Source organism: Urocampus carinirostris, chromosome 19, assembly GCF_059441175.1.
Source record: "Urocampus carinirostris isolate Australia breed hairy pipefish chromosome 19, RoL_Ucar_1.0, whole genome shotgun sequence".
Lineage (NCBI taxonomy): Eukaryota > Metazoa > Chordata > Actinopteri > Syngnathiformes > Syngnathidae > Urocampus > Urocampus carinirostris.
In genome coordinates this window covers 25,694,789-25,716,489 of record NC_142367.1, presented here as the reverse complement: position 1 = coordinate 25,716,489, position 21,701 = coordinate 25,694,789, and the positions used below count along the sequence as shown (strand labels likewise).

Genomic DNA, 21,701 nt, shown 5'->3' with positions numbered 1-21,701 from the left:
TATGGGTAATTCCCTATAAGTCAAAACAGTGAAGAAATTAAGCTTTTCTTTCTGCTGGTTTGACAAGATCCCAGTGGTAACTCCTAGTTCATGAAAAGGATGAGATCAGAGCTTCATATCAGGTAAGAGAAATGAAATGTTTAATTGTTGCTATCTGGGCAAAATATCCTTTACTTAGGTTTAGCTTACTGTTAACATGTAGCCTTACAAAGGTTAGGCACACAATCCATTTTTTGGATGCGTTTAATTACCGATGCAAATATAATTGTATTGTGACGCAGAGAGTTGTAGTACGACTTTGGTAAACCGGAGGGTGCAAAGACCATTTATCATTACAAAAACACTGGCAGGAAAGTGTCCACGAAACAGAACATGCTGCAAAGAAATGTTATAATAATAATAACATATTGAACTTTATACAAGGGGCATATGATTATCATATTGGGAATGACACTCCAGTTTTACACATACATAGCTAGGACCCACTTAAACATTTTGTTAATAAAAATGCGTCCAAATATTAGCAAGTATTTTTGTTGTCGATTTTTTATGCACTATCTGTCCAAAATTTTAATATTGGAATAAAGAGGAAATTATAAGTGTCTAGGAATTTAAGCTTTCTATCCATCCATTATCCTCAGTAGGGTTGCAGGGCGTGGCTCTATATTTAATATTAATGATAGACAATAGAAAAATATATAAACTGTTAGTTTGCTTAGTAGTTATTTAAAAAAAATGGTATCTAAAATGTTTGTGCTGTGTTTATTGTAAATATAAAAGAACTCGAGGCAGGATTTTTTTTAATGTTTCAAAATTAGTCATATTTGCAGATGACACTAACAGTTTCTATTCAAATGATAACTATATTGATTTGGTAACCTGCATTAATCGTGAATTAATTAACCTAAAAGTATGGTAATCACAAGGCAAATCAAGATTTAGAAGTAAAAATGGATGGTGCTGCAATCGACATTGTATCAGAAATTAAGCATCTAAAATAATTAATAAAGCCAAATTCATTTTAAACTATAATGCATTGTATTATATTGTTCTCTAGTTCTGCCATACTTAACATATTGTGCAGAAATCTGGGGCAATAATTCCAAAAGTTCTCTCCAGCCCCTTTTAATCCTTCAAAAACGTGCAATAAGAACAATAGACAGGGTAAGATATTGGGATCATACTCATATTTAATTCATGCAGTCCAAATTATTAAAATTGGATGATTTAATCAAATTTTTCACTTCACAACTGTTATTTAAGGTTAACTTGGTTGTTGTTGCTATTATAAATATTTTATTGCCGTTATCATTGGTGGCATTATGATGGATATTACGAAGATAAGTGAATAAAATATGTAATTATTGATATCTGACCTATGTAATAGGTATATCCATTATTAGATTGTTATATTAGACAAAGGAGGAGAAGGGGATTTCTAAAATGTATTTAATAGGCATCTGCTTCTGACTACCCCTTTTCAAACATGTTATGTAACATTATCTGGTTGTTGCCTCATTGTTTTTGTTCGAAATAAAGTTTTCATTCATTCTTTCAAGCTATGTGGGTTCAGATAAGAAAAATACTTTGCCAAAATAATATAACCCTGATAGCAACAATCAAACGTTTAATGTCTCTTACCTGATATGAAGTATACATTGCAAATCTGTTCAATTTACGATTACTCATGTTTTTCTCCGATTCTGGCACACAACATGCTTGGTTTACTCGGTGTTTTGACTCAGGTTGCTTATGTGAGCTATGAAAGGGTCTGTATGCCATCCGAAACACTGCAAATGGGATTGAAGTACGTTACCTCGGTTTCACTCCTCATGCACAAAGCAGAGTACGAGCTTCACTCGTGCAGCTCGGTAAGCGCCACGCAGCATGCGGCCCTCTCCTCCTTACTGTGGGGGGCGCCGTCCGCACTCGCGCCCGTGGTCATGCTGCGACTGCGGCTCGTCAACTTCTTTAGCTCGCTGGCGAACGACATCATTTTCTTCTTGTCCTCTCGTGCCGCCTGCAAAAGATCAAAAAAGTCCATTTCCTGTGGTACAGCAAGTGACAACAAAAAGGGTATGTAAGTGCTTGAGATTGTTGCAATGTTTAACAATTCAGCCTAAAAATGACACAAACACTGTTCTATGGTGGCTTTGATTTGCTATTGCATTACTGGCATCTGCCATTGGTTTTTCTAGTATTATCCTGTGACCAGGGTTGGGTAGGGTTACTTGAACTGGATTACTTTCAATTATTTTGGATTACTCCAATAGCAAATATGCTAATAAAAGACAAAAGAAACTAAATAGGAATCAAATTACAACATTTTGTGCAGGCTTGGGGAGTAACGGAACACATGATGTTGGAAAGCTGTTTGGATTGATTTTCATTTTGTTTCTATCCCATATTATGTTCGTTTTGCCGGGGATCAAAGAGATCAAAGCCAGGAGAGAGAGCTTACCACGTGTTGTGAATCATCATTTTATTCATATTTAGTTTCTCTTGTCTTTTATTAGCATATTTGGTATTAGAGTCATCCAGTTAAAGTAACCCTACCTAACCCTGACGGTAACATGTCATGCCACCCCTAAACAGAGTACTATTAAATGTGTATTATTGCAAATCAAATCGTATTATTTGACCCTATACCTGTTCGGAGAGATGTGTCTTAAAAATCAATTATTGTTAAATGCACACGCAAGATTAGAAATCGCATCTGACTCTGCAAAATACATGATTATTTTAGAATGGTGTCAGAGAAAAAGGGCTTGAATTTGGCCATTAAAGTATTAGCAGTGACAGTGTTTATTCTTTTAGTAAACAATGATAGTCCTATATTGCCATTTCTCCAAATTGTGGTCTATCTGATTTTAAAGGGACAGCGTATATCATTTAGCACCTCTTATTAGTAATAAAACAAACCGTAAGAATATTTTAAATATATATGAATTGTCATGTAAACATGCATTTATCTGACATAACACGAGTCCTGCCGAAAGGGAGCTAACAGAATTGACTGCCATCTTGCTGTAACATGAAAAAATGAGAAGTCAAGTTTGGTCATTTTGAGTCTGAATAATTTGCATTCTACGTCTCTTAAAAAAGTTATACAAATTTTTCTAATGTTCAATATAAAATGACACAAATATTTACTAAAATGACATCTGTGCTATGGAAACAATATTTCGTTTAGTTTGAGAATATGTTTTTAGATTCAAGAATATTACAGCTTGTCTTGACTATTTTGTCCTAAAAGATGGGTGAGCAAAATAGTGCACCGCCTGGTGAATAAAATACTCCTAATACAATTGTTGTTTTCCGTGCCCCTACTGCTCCTTTAGTTTCCCTCAATGATTGCGGAGATAATTGATTCACCAGCTATTTTTCAAATATTTTAGTACTTTTTGAGGATGAAGTGACATACCTGCTCTTTGAGCTTGAGAATGAACTTGCCGGGGCTCCTCCATTGACTCTGCGCTCGATAGACGCACTCGTGATCTAGGAGCACGCGCTGGACGGGCTTGGCGGCAGACATCTTCTTGGAGCCGGCGTCCTTGCTCACCTCCTCCACGAGAACGTAGTCACCGGGGTTGGGGTTGGACAGGATACTGTACGAGTATTTGGCCTTGGAGAGAGTCTGGAGACGAAAGGAGAGCGAGTTCAGAATGTTCAGGAAACTTGGAGCGTTCTCCGCCCCGACCTGCTGTATAATGTCCTGCGCCGAGCTGTTGCGCAGCGCCTTGATAACGGTGTGCGGCTGCTCCGGGGACACCTCGTGCACCTGGACCAGGAAAGTGTCCTCCTCGGGACTTCCTTCTTCACTGTGTCCTCCTCCACCCGTGACGATCACCTCCTCCTCGCCTCCCGCCGCCACGTTCTTCTCATTTCGATTCTAAAAGCGGCAGACTGTATTAGCTAAGTTTACCACAAGAGGGAGACATCGTGTATGAGCCTCTACTTTATTCTACGTATTACAACACTGGTTAACTGCCAGGGCCCATTCCTATCCAGGCCGGTTGTTTGGTCCCCCACATGAAACGTGGCATAGTACTAGTGATACTTTAATATTTCTGTTGAATTTTTGTGGCAGTGTCATTAAATCGTTTACTTTTGACATATTAAAGGCTCTTTGTACCATACAGGACTTAACATAAAATTGACGATAGAAAAACAATTATATGAATTGCGTTTAAGCCAGGGCTGCAACGAACGATTTTCACCACCTATTTTAGTTTTATTTTTTTTTAATTTGGGGAAAAAAATCGTATTCCTATTATCATTCGTGGTATGCTTTATTTTTGTTATACACCAATCTCCCCCTTTTCTTATTTACTTAGACGTTTTAGTTTTCTGGACGGTGGGAATGTGTTGGTGAAAGAGTTGTTTATATGGGAAATAACATGAGCATTGTTTTTCAAATGGTCTTGGGGCGCCCTCTCTTGGACCCAAGTGGTACTACATGGGCTGAGGGCACCGTCTCAACGAATCGATGATGATGAAAATGTTAGCCAATTTTAACAATCGATTTTACCGATTAAATAACGAATAAAATTGAAATGCTTCTTTCAAAAATGAAAGAAATGATTTGAAGTATCTAATTCCTATTTATGCGTGCTCTTGTGATGGAGCTTACATTTTGTTATACTGTACTTGTATAATGACGATCAAGAGATACTTTAGAAATACTCCAAAGGACTTTCTTTTTAACAACCTTATCAATTAATTTGATATTTTGTTTATGAAATAGTTTTTAAAATATGTTAAAAGAAGATTCAGGTATTTCAGTAAAATCATTTTTATCAAACTGGGTATATGTTGCGCAATTGATTAACAGCTACAGACAAAATTTGCGAACTAGCGTGTTAATTGCTGCAACATGTGTTACTTCCCTGTACTGTACAAATGTTTTAAAATTATTTTTAATGTAAGAAATGAGTTCACTTTTATGGCTGTTCATTATTCAAAAAAGTTCAATTTCTTCTTGAAATCTGCGCATTCGGCTTTTATTTCAATGCGCTCAATAGTCAAGAATTTAGGTACTCTTACCTCCTCTTTGGTCTGAAGACAGATCCTCCCGACAAAGCCGTCCTCGCAGTCCCAGCTAGAGATTAGCGGGACCAGAACCTCGTCGGGCGCTAGGGGGCGACGCTGAGCAAGGCGCTTGGCATCGCTGCGTTCTTTGGACAAGGGAAGCTTCTCCTCACATAGGGAGTAGTTGGACGGGTTGGCCTCTGAGGTCACAATCTATTTGGAATCGGCTTATTTAAAAGGACAATCGCAAAAATCCCATATTTTGAGATTTTTCTGACCGTGTCCAAGAGTTGTTTGCTGGTTGTGTGCTCCGCGATGGTGAAGACGGTGAAGGGTTCGGGTCCGGGAGCGCCGTGCACAGTCACTCTATGTTGTTGCCACGGATGTTTCTCTTCCGAGTTGAGCATCTGATGAAGGAACATAGAATAATCACAACATTACAATTCAAGAACACTGAGTGATGCAGATCAAAACGATTACCTGGGACGTAGGACACGAAGCACTCGATGGACTCTCCTCCGTCCTCTTGCTATAGATGAACAAACTGGACACTTCCATGGCCTCGTTGTGTTGCGTCCTCAGCTGCACGTGCCGATAACCTGAAAAACAGAGCGGACGCGTGAGAAGCTGCGAGAGAGAGCGATTCCCGGTGAGGTTCCCGACCTGGCTTGAGGGCTTTGAGGGGCAGGGTCCTCTGCGCGGTGGTCTGGGAACTGTTGTTCTCCACCACAGCCAAGCGCAGGAAGCACAACTCCCGGAAGTGGACGCTGAACTGGAAGCGCTCGCTCCACATGGGGTTGAGCGTGTTGCGGTGGATGGGCTTGCTGCGGAAGTGGCAGCTATCCGTCGGGGCCCCCAGCACGTCCACCTCCACGCAGGGGCTCCCCGAACCGTTGGCCGGACACACGTTCTGACCGGACACGATCTTGGGCAGGAGGAGAGGCGTGACCCAACCACATTCGTTATTTGAAATAAACGGTACAAGGAGAAAAATTGGCAAAATTGGTTTTGCAGTTTAGGTAGAAGAGAATCAAGAGCAAAGGTCACCCACCTTTTTAAAGCCGAGAACTACTATTTTGTTACTGAATGGCGCAAAGGGATGCCTGCTTGATATGCATTAATAATATGATATTACTATACCATTACCGGGTTGTAATTATCAGAGTTTAAAATAGTCATAAAGCTTTAGGCCCTTGGGTTGTGATGTGGAATGGAGTGCGAGGTATTGCACAGAGTGAATCAAATGAAGCAAGGTTTTGGGCGCTCTGAGGAGAGTGATGAGTATGGATGGTAAGAGGGGACTGTATGAGAGTGTGATTGTGTTGTGTGATGCAGAGACTTGTAGCCTCAACGCAGATTTGAGAAGGAAATTCAATGTTTTTGAGATGAAGTGTTTGAGGAGTATGTTCAGAGGGACAAATTGGATAGATTGTGAGAGACAGAACAGGAATAGTAGCAAAACAGAGCAAGCGTGTGGATAGGAGAGTACTCAGTTGGTTTGGACACATGGAGACGATGGATGAGGAGGGAATGTTGAAGAGGATCTACAGAGCAGAAGTCAATGGAAGGAGACCAAGAGGAAGGCCGCCATTGACGTGGATGGATGGGGTTATGAGTGCAGTGCAGGAAAGAGGTCGAAATATAATGGAAGCTAGTGCTCTTGTTGGTGATAGAAAGGATAGTGGGATGTTTGGACGCCTTCTAAGTTGGGCAGGGCACCTTCATGATGCAGTAGGGGTAAACCAGTAAAAGCTGTCAGGCCCTGCTGTTGAACAAAAGAGTGTGTCCCGTTTCATCTGGAGGGACAAAAGCATGACCAACTTGGTTACCGAGGTGCTTAACTTGTTTGTGTGTTTGGGCATTTGGGTTGGCCATGGTCTGTAAAATTTTGTGTGTTTTTTGCTATGTTTCCCCCTTTTTTATTGTATGTGTTTGTCTTGCTGTCGGTCACCCCTCTCGAGGGATATGACCAGGGTAGATAGATAGAAAATAGTCAACCATTAAACGTGATGCCAGTTAGAAAACGCATTTCCATAGACCAGTGATTTTCAATCACTGTGCTGTGAGAAATGATCCTATGTCACTTTTTAAAATCTAAAATGTTATAAAATATTTATGAATCATTTTGTGCAAATATGTCATTGTCAAGTGTCTGCTGTAAAAACTGGGGGTATTATAAATTATATTGTCATTAAACATACTGTTCAGTGTCATTTTATAACATTTTTGTTTAGTGGTGTGCGCAAAATATTTCCAATGTAAAAAACACTGCCATAGACAATACAGTGCCGTCCAATTAACAATTGACTTCAGAGAACACGCCTATATGTATGCAATCGGGAGCACAAGAGGGTCGTTTTCAGGCACTCACCGTGAAGGAATAAACAGCCGGGGGGCCGCTTCTCTCCACGTCTCTCTCCATAGGACAAAACTGCTGGTAGAGGGGGCAACTGCGGTCCCACAGCACGGCCGGTTTCAGGACGTAGCCGCAACCTCCGTTGGCCTCGAACAGCGCCGCGTTCAATTGCATGGGCAGGTCTGAGGACCGAACAAGAGCGTTTTAAGATCTCCCCCCACCCTGTTATCTCTCGTTTGTTTTTTCTCTGACCGTCCGTCTGGTAGTTGAGCGCCACCAGCTGGATGCCGTGCAGCCAGAAGAGCAGCGGGTTGGGGTTGGCCGAGTCGATGCGCGTGGCGGCCGGATAGGTCCTCAGGAGCTGGCAGGCCGTGTGCTGGATCAGTTTCTGCGAGTAGCGCCTGCACAAGCGCTTGGCGGCGTTTTCGTTGACCGAGGAAATGTGGTAACATTTGGGCGTGCGGATGATGGCGCTCAGCGACGTCTGCTGCTGCTCTTCCCAACTCAGACGCTCGGCGCCACCTGCGGGACGGGAGGGACCTCTCAGGTACGCAGACAAAATACCGGAACCGACGCAGCGCTGTCAAATATGCGGCTTGCTGCGGTCTGAATCTGGCCAGCGAGGCAACACTGAAGAGGGGCAAGAGATAAATGAACTGCACTTTCAGATGAATTAAAGCGAGGGGGCACTAGCAAAGCAACTGGCACCGTTATTCTTTCTATTGCTCGCTTTCCTTTTCTTTCTCACTTTCTGTTTTTATCATGTTCTCTCTTCATCCCTCTCTTGGGCACTTCCATCTTCGTCTCTATCTCTTCCTTCCTTTGTCTGTCCCCATCTTTCTCTACCTCTCTTTGTCACTCTGTCTTTTTTTCTACCTCTCTCTCTTTTCAACTCTTTAACCTAATAGTCCGTCTACAATGTGGCACAGGAGCTGAAACATGTTTGACACCCCAGAACTAACTCCTGAAAGCAAATGTTCAACTGTCAACTACTCTATTCCTCGAGTGTTAATTCACCTACATAATCCATAAATCTGGTCAGATTTAAGCATGTTTTGAAGACTTTCAAAGCCAATTTTCCAACCATTCAAGGCAGAAATAATACATTATTTTATTGTTAGTAATAATATGAATTGATTAACTCGTTGAGGGCAGTGACAGTTCACATGACATTGCCATACAAACTAATGCCAGCTGGCATTAATCAAGACTGGCAATGAAATGCAAGAGTAAAGGAAATGCTGCCGAAGAGCAGATTTGGCGTCATTTTTAAGCACACTTGTTTTATTTTTCTTCATTTAATGCGCGGTCTACTGAGTCAGATTGCCAAAAACATGGCAACAATCTCAAACCTTAGCCAGCTCTTTGCCCATAACTCAAGCACGTGCTAACCTTTAAAACACAACATTAAAAATCAAGTGTTTTCAAGGAATCCAAGCATCCATACACACCCTGATAAATGGAGTCAAACTATATTAACTACTAACTCTTGTTATGAGAAATTTGAGATGTCATTCCAGCTAAAAGCGTTCCCAACATACACCAGAAAATCCAGATGCCACCACTAAAGAGCTGAATAGAGGTCAAATCTCACAGTCGTCCAAACACACCCCTCGCCCCGACTCCTCACAAATGACATATGCATTTCTAATTTCCTTGGGCTTGTTTCCTAAAATTCAGTTCATAAATGAAGATATGGAGAGCTTCTTATGATTTGGACGAGAGAAAAATCTTGCAGGGGAAACGAAGACATCCCGATCAAGCTAAAAGCCGACTTCATCGGAGATGTTTGATGGAAACAAACATTTGAAAAACATTCTGGGATCTAAGACAGAAACAACAATCACTGTATCGCTATTTTAAGTGTGCCAAGACATTTTACTGTTCTTGGCTAATAAAGCTTTGCGCCGTACAGTATCTTCATCTTTCGTATTTCTTGTTTTATTTATAGTATGATTACCTATAGGGTAGTTGATGACCTTGGATCTAATAACATGTTTCGATTCCCAATTCAATTCCGAAGTAGAGGTTCTAGTGTCTGCCGCCTTACTTTTCACAGGCGTACGGTTCTGGTTGGAGACCTCTCCCGTCGGGCCGCTGCGAACCGGAGCCGCACCAAATATGGACTTCCTGCTCTTGCTGCGGTCTTTCCCCCTGCCCGAGCCGGATGGAGATAACGTGGACAAGCCTGTGGGTGTTACGCAAATAATGATATTCCTAGTATGCTAAAATGAAAAAGTAGAAACACATCACCTTTTTGGTATTGTAAACAAAAAAGGGGAGACTTGGCAATGTACATTTCAAGCTTTTAAGAGCGAGCTGCTCACCCCGACAGGTCTTTGCTAGAGCTCAGGTCAATGAAATAAAAGGAACAATTCCAAAGGATACAAACATTTCAGGTAAAAATAAACGATTGAATTTACTAATGTATCGGCATCCATCCATCTGTACCACCCTCAATTTTGGACTACAGAACGCAACTGAGCCACAAAAGATTTTTAATTGCACGCCTCAAAAGCCATAAAAATGAACTCGTTTACGTCCGCTTCTAATATTTTAAGACCCACACAAACGCATTTGGTTGAAGCGCCATGCGTTTGTACACCTTTCATCGTTTTCAGCTCTTCTCAGAGTTGTTTATGTCACGTTTTACCATCATGTGACCATTCAAGATTACGGACGAGAACATATTTACTACTGCCAGCCTCTCATTCTTCACGACAGTGCGAGGGCAGCCGTACTGCGGAGAATGTGCTGTTGTGGTCGACGGTGGCCCCAGTAACAGACTAAATCGCATTCGCCTTTTAACGGTCCTCGAAGATTAAAGGAAAGTTTAACCACCTGACATTTATATTGATGAGTGTAGCATTTTTGGGATACTTTAACTTCCACTGCTGTTCAATTCTAGATTTAGAATTTGAGGACTTGATTTGCGGCTGAAAAAGTTGAAATAACGTATGTTGTAAACCACAGGTGTCAAACAGGCGGCCCGCGGGCCAAATCAGGCCCGCTAAGGGATTGAATCCGGCCCGCGAGACAACACTCAGAGAAGCGCAAGACAAAAATGAGCTGCAGGTTGAAACATGTCAACTTGATGTTGCCAAAGCCAGTTGCCTCTCACAAAGACACTGTACTTTTATTTCTTTCTCTCCCTCTGTCTCTTTCCCACCCCTTTTCTCCCACTCTATCTCTTTCACTCTCCGTGTCTCTCTTTTTCTCTTTCTTTTTCTGTGTCTTTTTAACTTCTTTTGCTCTAACTTACTTTTTTCCTTTTCTCTCTTTTCTCTTTCTCTCTTCCTACCCTTCGCACTTTCTTTTCTCTTTTTTCTCCTTCTGTCTTTCTATTTCCCTTTGGATTTCTTTCTTCCTCTCCATTTCTTTTCCCCCTCTCTTACAACTTTTTATCTCTTGTTTCTCACGCTCTCTCCCTCTCTCCCTTTTTTTCTTTATTTGTCCCGCCCTCTCTCCTTTTCCCTCCCTCTTTCTCTTATTTCCTCTTTAATCTACTAGTCTGGCCCCCGACAGAATGTTTGTTCTATCGTGTGGCCCCTGAGTTAAAATGAGTTTGACACCCCTGTTGTAAACATTGAATATAGTACTGATAAAATAAAAATGCATTTTCCGTGCGAGTTTAACCCGCCCCAAAAATCGCAGTGTCTCGCAATGACACAATCGCACGACCTCACATTGCGATACCGATTTGATTTCGGTTCATCGCCGGCCCTGTTTTGCTGTTGCTATGAATCAATATAAAACCATCGACTCATTTCTTCTCAATCAAGGGCAGCATAAATGTTTTGAATTTATATCGCATGAGTTGTGGAAAACCACCAGGAAAACCAAACAGAATGAGCTGCCCCTATGTTTCTGATATAGCAAAAAAGTAGTGGTTTGTAGCCCGGGATTTATAATAATGAGTGTTCTTCCCCTGGAGAGGGAGGGGAATTCATCCTCATGGTGGGTCTTTCAATGAGAAGTGGAAAATCCCCTTTCGGGCTGGCTCTGACCTGGGAATTTGACGGCCTGGCAGTAGATGACCAGGTCAGACAGCTCCTGAGCGATCTGCCGACTTTCCTTCTTATTTTGCGGGAGGTAGAACTCCTCGCCCAGCTCCATGTCGAAAACCTGCGCAAGTTCCGGGAGAGGATTCAGACAAGCGTCCTTTTCCCTTTGCTGCCGAGAGACGTTCGAGTGGCCCGACCTTTCCTTTGCTTTGAGTGTTGCCCTCGGCCTTCTTCATACGCTTGGGCGCTTCGTCCGCAGGCTGCTCCTCTTTGTCCGCAGAGCTCTTCCCTTCCGATTTTTCTTCCAAGAGGTTGTCTAGCAACAGAAATCGGAACAAAAATAAACAATTTCACCCGGATTCTCTCACGACATTGATTTCGGATTCGGGGATGTTAAGCTCAAACACAACGAGTACAAAACGTTCAAACTCGTCTTGATGACACGGGTGGCGCACTTAGTTAATGGAAAGTATTAAAAAGTAGAAAACCTTACAACCATGAAAACCTGAAATGTAAAAATATTAAAAAAGTAATGAAAAGAATACTTAAAAACCGAAATGTAAGAAGTAGAAAATGTACTGAAAGTATGAATAAGTACTAAATTGTATGAAAAAGTACTCAAAAAAAACAAATTTACTGATACGTATGAAAACATTGAAAGTACTAAGAAGTATGAAAAAGTCGTAAATAATATACTAAAATGGTATACATAAATAGTACACTGAAGTATGGATAAAAACTGAAATGTAAAAAAGCGAAAAATGGACTGAAAGAATGACAAAATTCTAAAAAAATTATATGTACTGAAGAGTAAAAAGTTTGTACGTAAACGTATCAAAACATTAAAGGTACTAAAAAGTATGAATACGTACCAAATAGTATGGAAAAGTATGCACAACTACTGTATAGTAGGAAAAACGACTAAAAAGTGGTACTTAAACTGAAATGTGAAAAGGTTTGAAAATAATTAAGAAGGATTCAAATAAAAGTACTATCAATTATGATAAAGTAGTAGAAACCTGAAATGGGAAAAATATACTCAAAATGATTCTAAATACTGTAAAGTATAAAAACTCACTAAAATTCAGTAAATAAACATATGCGAAAAACCATTACAAATGATTAAGAGTATTAAAAAGTACTAAACAGTCTGAAAAATTACAGAAAAGTAATATATAACAAAGTACTGGAAATTAAGAGTACTCTTGCGACATCCGGTGGGCATTTTTAAAACTGCAGGTTAATTACTATCGTTTGTTTACACGAGGCACCTCATTTTTGCTCGTGGTTCTCTAAACGTGGTCTGGTGGTCTGGATTGAACCTGTTGGCAGTCCTGTTCTGGCCTGCGTGCCTTATGTTTGACACCCATGCTGTATGTTCAGGGTTTGTTCGGGGGTTTGAAAACCTTAAATGCTTACATGTCGTTTTCAAGGTTTCAACAGTTCTTCAATTATAGGTGAGGCACTTGTAAATGCTTGATATTGTTGCTATGTGTCTTGGGTTTGGTGTTGTTGCTCAGGTGGGGCTTCAAATAAGGGTGTTTAATTTATTTTATGGTTCTAAAATAGATTGGGGCTTTGGTTGGGAACTAAGGTTTAGGCTCCTTATTGGGGGTCTTAAACTGAATTTAGGGTTGGGGCTGGAGTTAGGGTATGAAACTGCTGGATTTTTTCTTTTAACGGCACTGGAGGAAAAGGGTGTACGACCCGCCATGTTGCTGCAGTGAACGGGAAAACGGTTACGTGCGTGTTTGGCATCAGGAGCGCGGGATAGGGTAATTTCCCCCGGCCTGTTTTCTGTCGTGGGGGCGGCCTAGGGGCAGCGTAGGGCCTGAGAAAGCAGATGCTTCTGTTTTGTTTCCCAGTGGCAGCCAGGTCACACACAAAAACAGGGCGATGCAGCCGCATGGAAAAGGGGAGGTGAAGAAGGAGCATGGACACCATGTCAGGCTTCAGTTATTGAGTGAGAAGCAGCGTGTCATTCCCATTTTGGGAGGGTGGGGGCGACAGGCAACAACACACAGAACACACAACTATGGCTTCAATATGGCCGACTAACTAAAAACCAACACAAACATTCGATTGCCTAACCATCACAACGTCAAATACATGAACACAACAAATCTGGCATCTAGTCTACTGTATTGTGAGTTCCGTCACACGTTAAGAGGACGTTGTAAAAAATGACCACTAGATGTCACTGCAATTTGTAATGCATTGTGATTGCCATTAACCTCTAAAAGGTATAACAAGTGTTACCATGGTAACAGCATGGCAATTTAGAAACACATCATCAGACTGACAGCCCTCCACACTCATCATCTAACAAAAAAGGAGCTCTCAGTTTCAAAAAGGTAGTAAAGTGTTAAAAAGCACAAGAAGTAATACAAACTACAGAGACTCAAAGTGACCAAAACACACCTTTGTATTTCTTATTTTTTAGCCCGGCCCTTTTGAGGTTTTCGGGGACCAGAGCAGCATGATGGAGGACACATGCTATGTAAATCAATATTGTTGTTTGTTTTTTAAATAGGAAAAATGATGCAGTTTGATCACTAAATCTCCATAGTTTGTATTCTTCCTGGTACGTTGTAGCACACATTTTTGTACACTGTACAATACGGCGACATCTAGTGTGTCCCTTTAAATGACCTATGATCTACAGGCGATTAGCAAAGGGTCTAACACAGGGGTGTCAAACTCATTTGAACTCGGGGGCCACACGATAGGACAAATATTCTGTCGGGGGCCGGACTAGCACATGAAAGAGAAAGAAAAAAAGATAAAAAAATAAGAGAAAGCGGGACGGAAAAGGAGAGAGGGCGGGACAAAGAAAGAAAAAGAGAGAGCGTGAGAAACAAAAGAGATCAAAAGTCATGAGAGAGGGGGGAAAGGAAAGGGAGAGGAAGAAAGAAATCCAAAGAGAAATAGAAAGACAGAAGGAGAGAAAAAAAAAAAGAAAAGAAAGCGCAAAGGGTAGGAAGAAGGAAAAAAGGAAGTTAGAGCAAAAGAGGTTAAAAGACACAGAGAGAGAAAGAGACAAAGGGCAACAAAGGAAGAGAAAAAGAGACAAAGAGACAGTGGGAGAAAAGGGGTGGAAGAGAGAGATAGAGAAATACAAGTACAGTGTCTTTGTTCGAGGCACCTGGCTTTGGCAACGTCAAGTTGACATATTTCAACCTGCAGCTAGTTTTTCTCTTGCGCTTCTCTGAGTGTTGTCTCGCGGGCCGGATTTAATCCCTTAGCGGGCCTGATCTGGCCCACGGGCCGCCTATTTGACACCTGTGGTCTAACATAAGTGGCCAAAATGTACCTACATAAATTTACCACCAGAGTGTGCTAGAAATCATATTTGGAATATAAGAACCTGGCTTTCGAAATTGTAACCTGCTGACTGTGATGCCATTTTGATGAAGCAAATATTAAAAAAAAAATCACAGTGAAGCCATAGAAATGTCTCCTAACACAATAAAAATGAGAGCAAGAAACCACACTGTTAGACGTATGAACTGAAGCACTGCAATAATGAACGACAAGGCAACGGTGGTGCACACAGGGGTTTACCTTCCAGCCCATAGGAGGCGGTAGAGGCATTGAGGACATCGGCTAAGTAGAGAAAAGGTCAAATCAGAATGGACAGACAAACCAAGTTAAAAAGACGAATCGCATTGTAAAAGTATTAAAGGGAGTAGAAACGAGAAAGAACGAAAAGTGGAGTGAAATTTCTAGATGCTATGGCTTTAAACGCGCGCTCACCATCCGATAAAGACTCGTAGTCGTAGTCGTAATCGTCTTCTTCGTCCTCCTCTTCTTCGTTGGTGTTGCTTCCGGGAGAGGTGTTTCCTGGGGAGCCGTTGCAGGCCTGGGCCTGTAAGTGGGCCAATTGGTGAGCCTGAAAGAAAAGAATGAGAAAACGCATTTAAGGGTGGTTTCTGTAAAATATTGTGCATTGCAGCTCCTATTGTTGCGCGTGCAAGTATGTGGAAGTGCTTAAATAAACTCTTTTTACATCTTTTTGGTGAGGTGGAATTTTTTTTTTTTTTTTAAACTCAGTTGGGCACCGTTAACATATGCTTAATAGAGCAAATATTTAATGTTAAATCTCCTGCTGGATTCCATAGCTCGCAAAAAAAAAATTGCCTTAAGAATTGTGCCTCATTGCATTTTCAGTGAGTATTTTAACCAGGAGATTAATTTGGAGAAGTACAACAGCTTCTCGGGCTTCCTTTTTTTCAGACCTTTCCCTTTTGATTATGATTGCACGTCCTCGTCTGTGTACCGCTTACGTAATTCTCTTTTGCCTGATTTTAAACGTGATACACTAACGCATGCTGCCAGAAAGCACCTTAACAAGGACAAAACCAAAGGGAGTGCCTACGGTTTTTTACACAAACCTCACTTGTGCCAGTATGTCTATTGGACTCTATTGGACTTCATGATCGCTTCCCACAATTTTTTACCCAGAAAGGGATTTTTTCTGGCTTGAGACCATCTCCCATGTTTTTCTTTTTCTACATGTATTTACCCATGTCTGTGCGCCAGTTCTCATTGACGTGATCTAGAAAATATTGATCTTGTCGGATTAAGCGCACAACTTCCCTAACACAAGTTTAAGCAAAACTGTTTTTTTTCCTCCCTCTCCATATCCCACCTGTGCCTATCTTCCTAGAGATTTGAAGAAAACAAATTCCTAAGAATATTTGAGTTTGTGTGTCTGGATTAAAATATACAGAAATTTGCATCTTGTAAAAAGGTAGAATGAGAGACGGAAAGGGGGGAGAGGGAGAGAAGAGACAAATAGAAAGAACAATGTAAGAGGGTGAGTAAGAAAGAGAGGAGGGAGAGCAAGTCAAAAAGAAAGAGAAGCAAAAGAGAAAAAAAAGAGACCAAGCAAGTGAACAGATTGTGACATGAAGTGGATATATTTCAAACTGCAACTCTTTTTTTTTTCTCTTGGGCCTCTTTCAGTATTGTCTCGCGGGCCGCATGTTTGACACCCCTGCCGGATCCTTAAAGTGACACACCTTCTGCTTGAGCAGGTCCACCGGGGCCTGGTGAGCTTTGAGCTTCTTGTTTTTGAGCAGGATCCTCCTTCGGAGCTGCAGCGGCGAAGGCAAGTGAGGGTCGTCGCTGAAGTCGCCGTCGAAAAGGAAGCCCGTCACCAGACGCTCGCCGAACACCGTCTGCACGTGACCGAGTAAGAGCAGGTGACAATCGAGAAAGAGAGAGAAAAATAGATAGGGAAAGAGAGAGAGAGAGAGAAAGAAAGAGAGAGAGAATAGAAGCTTCAGACGAGGGCTGCTTCCCAAAAAAAACCATCAGCTTCATTCCAATTCACACCAAATCCGATGAAATCTTTGTCCCCGGTGTCGACAACTCCCCCAATTTAGGAGGGAGACGATAAGCCACTTCGGCCTCTTTTTTCCGTTGGTTAAAATGATGGACACAGACCAGGGGCGCCCTCTTGTGGTTTAGTGTGAAACTAACATGCGAAGTGACGTACAATACTGGTAACACAAAGTTCAACCCAATAATGTACTAAAGTGTTAATAATTTTAGTATCACCAGAGTATAAGTCGTGGCACTGGCCAAACCATGAAAAACATTGACTTATAAGGTGTGTTCAACGTGGTGCCCTCTAAGGGCAGCAGAGGTGCCTGGAGACCCGATCTAAAAATGGCTCACCAGTGCTGGGTCATTGTGATTTTCTAGTAAAATGATTTTTGGAGTTTGTCTATATGACCTTACTTGTGATAATGTAGATACAACACAGTTATAACATTATAAGTTATTATTTTAGAAATGCATATCAAACTGGGTGCCCTTTGAGTTAATTAAGTAGAAAAACTAGCTTTCAGCCTGTCGGACTTGCTTCCGTTGTTGGATTTGAATCGGAATCAGTTGATGTGGAAAAAAATCAAATAGTTTTCTTTCAAGCCAGCCCCTCTGCCAATCGTTTCCACTCCATGCGGCCCGGAACCCCAAATGTCTGCCCACCCTTGCTCTTAAGTGCTTCCGCAATTCTTCACGTCCTAACCTTAAAGATGTCGGCCATCTTGCGCTGCTGCGGGAGAGAGCAGTGGTTCTCGATGGACAAGATGACCGGCATGTCCGAATGGACGAACGCGGAGCGGTGGATGGCTTCCACCACTTCCTAAAGAATCGCAGAATCCAAAAAGAATCAAAAACCATCACACCGTAGGGTCGTAACGGTCCCACTCGGGTATTTGTCGATTACCTTGAAAGGGATTTTAGTGGTGAGCGTGTGCCCGTGATAGATGACCGGCATGCCGTCGTCCCCGTCCCAGCAGTCCAGTTCCACGCTCCTGCAACCTTGCAGAAGGACCTTCCAAAGAAAGCACAATCCATGAGGAAAAAAGTACCGATATGGGTCAGTACTTTTCAGGCCAAATTCAAGCACTTTTTAAATGTAATGTTCCAATTCCCCCAGTACCAGAAATCTAGCGTGACTCATGACATTTGCAGAGCCACAACTATATCTATGATATACATACACAATTTCTTTCATCTTAGTCTTATTCATACTTAATCAAATAGCGCTGTGTTTTGGTTCTAAAACGAGACTTTCTTAATAGTAATAGTGGGTAATCTTCCATCACACCCTTGAAAACAGTACAAACAGTAGTGTCATTTAAGACCAAGGCTCGATTTGATTAAATCTTCTGGGGGTTCATTCGAGTTCACGATACTATTTTGTTATTGGCTCGATTAGTGTATCGTAGTCCTGGCTTCAACCTAGAGTTCAAAATGGCTCCCCGGCTAATTTTCCAAACCAACTCCTTTAAAAGCTGATGTCTCTTCATCTCCTCTGACCTGACTATAGAGCTCAACGGAGGACTCTCCTTTGAGCTGATGGCCGGTCAAGTAGGTGTTGTGAGAGGACTCGATGTAGTAGTAAGACAAAGGGTACTGCAGTTCCTCGGGGTTCATCTGAGATTCCTCGTTGCGAGAAGCAAAGTTCTCCTTGTCCATGAGGTACCTGGAAAAAAGAGAGGGGAAGGGTTTCGGCGACATTGACGTTCCTCAGGGTTTGTTTGCCGTGACCGTACCTCGCGAAGCCTTCGAATGACATCCAGCCCATCGACCTCATGTTTGACGACGGCTCGAATGTCTGAAAAACAAATCCGTCGTCTGAAGTGATGTCCAGCTGCCGTTCATTCCGCTTCCTCTTGAGTATCGTTTGCAATAGACCCTTTTAGTGCGTGCTGAGATCGCTAATGGTACCGTCTAATATTCATAGGGCACATTTTAAACTACAGTCACGGTGTCACACCAAAATACCTCGCTTTAACTGTACATCACTAAGGAATCCTTCATAGGAAAGCTTATTATGTCATCCATGTTCACTGTTGGGACACCTTCCGATGAAAATCCACAGAATAAACTGTAAATACGCCAAAACGCCAGCAGAGCCACCGAAACAATTTGATTAGGTGAGCGGTAGGTATGGGTGGAGCCAGGCAAAGAGCACAATCAGTCCATTCTGTCTCTAAATACGTCGAGATCCTCGTTTTTTGGCATCTTTACAAAAAAACTTTGCTCGCACCTTGAAACCATTATACAGTGGAACCTCGGTTCTCGACCATAATCTGTTCCAGAACCCTGTTCGAAAACCGATTTGTTTGATCACCGAAAATCGTTTTTCCCATTAAAAGTAATGTAAAATCGTTTTAATCCGTTCCAACACCCTGAATGTTTACCATGAACGTAAACATGAAGCTAACCCAGGCTAATCGTACATTCGCGTTAGCGTAATCTTCCGTACGAAACATTAACGCTAACATGAACGTGTAAAAATAAAAAAATCGTTTACACGTCATTTAGCACCCGGGTCTCCACAAAAAGTGGTGAGCAGTTAAAGGATAAAGAAAAGAATTATGAATAGGATTTCTTACCTTTGTGGTGGTCTGCAGAAGCCATGCTCTATTCCCTCAAAAGAAGGGAAACTCGCACACCTTCTTCATTTTGCTATTATTTCTTTCTTAAATGCAATAGTTGTACGCACTACTCTTCTTTTTTCACCTGTAGCAACTTTGCCGCTTGCCGACCTTCTTCGGAGGCATAATTAGGGGCTAAAACACTCCGTTCACCGATATTGAAAGCGAAAAGAAGTGCACGCGCACGTCATAACAGTTCTTCACGAGGGGTGGGGTAAATCTACACGATCTACACCCGTACGCCGCTCAGCATCGCACCCTAGCGTACCGGCGTTACAACTCCGATTTTTGGGACGAAAAGCGAAGCAATAATTTCTCGAAATTTTTGGTCGAGAACCGATTTGTTCGAACTGAGAGGCGTTCGAAAACCGAGGTTCCACTGTATATGACAAAGATAATTTTAAGTGGTATATTATATGAAACAAAGACTCTGGCATTATTGTTTATAGATTTTATCAAATGTCTTACAGTGAAATAAAAAGTGCTGAAGAATAAGCTTTAGTCCGAAGAGCGGGTTTAGTAGTTATGTTGAATTTGGTCTTAAAATATATGGCCTGGGTCTTCTAACCCTCATATGCCAGGAAGACGACTGAATGGGTAGATATCTTGCCCAGTTAGTGCTATTATCAGTTTCTCTAAATTGGGCTTTCTGAAAAAATGAGCCACCTCATATGACAGCTGCATTTGTTTGACTACTCATTGCCAACAGTGTTGAATAGTAGCTGTTTTTGTTGTCGTCAACAGTCTACTGGGCTAACCCCTGAATGGTGACAGTTATGGTCAGGTGCGTGCAATGAGTCCACGGCGCTCCTCACCTGGATGATGCTGAGAATCTCGTCGTAGCTAAGATGCTCTCCCTGGCAGTTGACCAGGAAGTCATTGAGCTGCGGGATGGCCAAACCCAGGACGCCCAGCGAAGCGTTCTCCACTCCCGTCCCGTTGGTCACGATGCTGGCGGCGGCGATGGCGTCAGAGATCTGCTTCTGGTTGTCCGACATTTGCTGCCTGGTCCGAAAGAACATGTCGAGGTCGGAGCCGTTCCGAGTCAGGAGATCTAAAAGAAGAACCAAGTTAGAACCGCGCGGATGTGCGCGTAGGCGGTCCGGCGCAGGTTCAGTACCGAGTTCGGGTTGGAGGCCCGCGTCCCTGTCGTCTATCTTCAGGTTGGTGTAGAGAGGAGCGGACTCTTGAGTGGAACGGCTGCAAGGGACCGCGAACGTGTCAAAAAGCTCCTTCAGGTCCTTCCTGCTCCGAATGCTGGCGGAAAATACATGGAAATGTTAACTCGGATTACTTATAAAACGCACCAATGAAAGGGTCTACCTGAAAGATTTAAAAAGTTCCACAAACTCAATGAAGCTCATGGTGCTGTCGGAGATCATGAGGTTCTGGAAACCTTTGAAACAACCTTTTCCGCGACCGTGCCACGACCTGCTGCTCCACGCCCTGTTCCAAAGAAATATCACCCGGTAAACTAAAATCGACCGAGACCGACCGGGCGTCGACGTACCCCGGCAGAGTCTTTGCGGAACCCGAAAGGACCGGAGAGGATTGCGGGCGGGTCTGGTTGCAGCTGGCCATGCTCGAGCAGGAAGAAGAAGAGGATGAAGAGGCGAGCAATCCGGGACTTCCTTTAGTCGCGAGGGAGAACGGTCCAGGGAAATTCTCATCTGTCCAGCGTGAAACCATCAGAGCTAAGAATACGGTGTCAACTGCAGTTACTAAACTGTAATGTAAATGCCACCTGGGTCATCTTGGTCCATACTGTCGGACTCGGGCCCGTTCCGGTAAAATCCCTCTTTGCAGCTGCGGGTTTTCCGGGAGACCATCTCGTCATCGGTGGCATCGCCGCTGTCTCCCTGCGTTCGGACAACCTCGTCATTCTCGATTCCGTCGATAAAGACGGGAAAAGCACTGACCCTGACGAGCGCTTTCTTCTTCTTCTTAGCCTTATCGTTGATTCCCAGCGGGCTGCTTTTGGGGGTTCCCGACTTCTCCCCCCCGCTCGCGCCCATGTTCCACCTGCGCCCGCCAAACAGCTCGATGGCCTGCGCCAGCGTCGGGCCTTCGTATCGACCGTCCTCCTGGTAGCCCGACGGAAACAGAGTCACGGATCTCCTTTGGGAAAAACCGACGAGCGTCCGTACCTGATAGAGACCGACGTACTGCCTCCTCAGCCAATGCATTCGCTGATCCGGAAACTTCTTCATCTTCCTGGTGGCATTGACCAACTCTGACAAACCCCTGTAGAGCATTTGCGCCGTGTGGTTGGGGGCCACAAAGTGCAGCAGTCTGTCAGATTGAACGGAAGGCCCAAGGATGAGTCAAGACCACAGATGCCAACTTCAAAAG

At 42.7% G+C, this 21,701-nt stretch overlaps 1 protein-coding gene across 6 annotated transcripts in view; it reads right to left on the bottom strand.

Annotated features, from left to right (window-relative positions):
- Positions 1 to 21,701, bottom strand: part of plce1 (phospholipase C, epsilon 1) — a 131,505-nt gene that overhangs the window by 1,517 nt on the left and 108,287 nt on the right. For 4 of the 6 annotated variants that reach the window (XM_088323056.1, XM_088323058.1, XM_088323057.1 and 1 more), the window contains 26 exons: positions 21,497 to 21,641; positions 21,269 to 21,433; positions 21,094 to 21,208; positions 20,860 to 21,019; positions 20,673 to 20,795; positions 20,470 to 20,606; positions 20,165 to 20,403; positions 18,462 to 18,523; positions 18,226 to 18,391; positions 17,630 to 17,737; positions 17,429 to 17,545; positions 16,416 to 16,574; positions 15,148 to 15,283; positions 14,956 to 14,997; positions 11,589 to 11,707; positions 11,395 to 11,512; positions 9,438 to 9,575; positions 7,640 to 7,909; positions 7,403 to 7,569; positions 5,695 to 5,956; positions 5,512 to 5,630; positions 5,310 to 5,438; positions 5,047 to 5,244; positions 3,701 to 3,892; positions 3,425 to 3,637; positions 1,817 to 2,020 (listed from right to left, as the gene is read on the bottom strand). In XM_088323056.1, coding sequence (XP_088179182.1) covers positions 1,856 to 2,020; positions 3,425 to 3,637; positions 3,701 to 3,892; positions 5,047 to 5,244; positions 5,310 to 5,438; positions 5,512 to 5,630; positions 5,695 to 5,956; positions 7,403 to 7,569; positions 7,640 to 7,909; positions 9,438 to 9,575; positions 11,395 to 11,512; positions 11,589 to 11,707; positions 14,956 to 14,997; positions 15,148 to 15,283; positions 16,416 to 16,574; positions 17,429 to 17,545; positions 17,630 to 17,737; positions 18,226 to 18,391; positions 18,462 to 18,523; positions 20,165 to 20,403; positions 20,470 to 20,606; positions 20,673 to 20,795; positions 20,860 to 21,019; positions 21,094 to 21,208; positions 21,269 to 21,433; positions 21,497 to 21,641 — 3,964 coding nt within the window. In that variant the 3' untranslated portion in view covers positions 1,817 to 1,855. The remainder of the gene's footprint in view (positions 1 to 1,816; positions 2,021 to 3,424; positions 3,638 to 3,700; positions 3,893 to 5,046; positions 5,245 to 5,309; positions 5,439 to 5,511; positions 5,631 to 5,694; positions 5,957 to 7,402; positions 7,570 to 7,639; positions 7,910 to 9,437; positions 9,576 to 11,394; positions 11,513 to 11,588; positions 11,708 to 14,955; positions 14,998 to 15,147; positions 15,284 to 16,415; positions 16,575 to 17,428; positions 17,546 to 17,629; positions 17,738 to 18,225; positions 18,392 to 18,461; positions 18,524 to 20,164; positions 20,404 to 20,469; positions 20,607 to 20,672; positions 20,796 to 20,859; positions 21,020 to 21,093; positions 21,209 to 21,268; positions 21,434 to 21,496; positions 21,642 to 21,701) is intronic. The other 2 variants (XM_088323059.1, XM_088323060.1) reach the window with 1 other exon arrangement.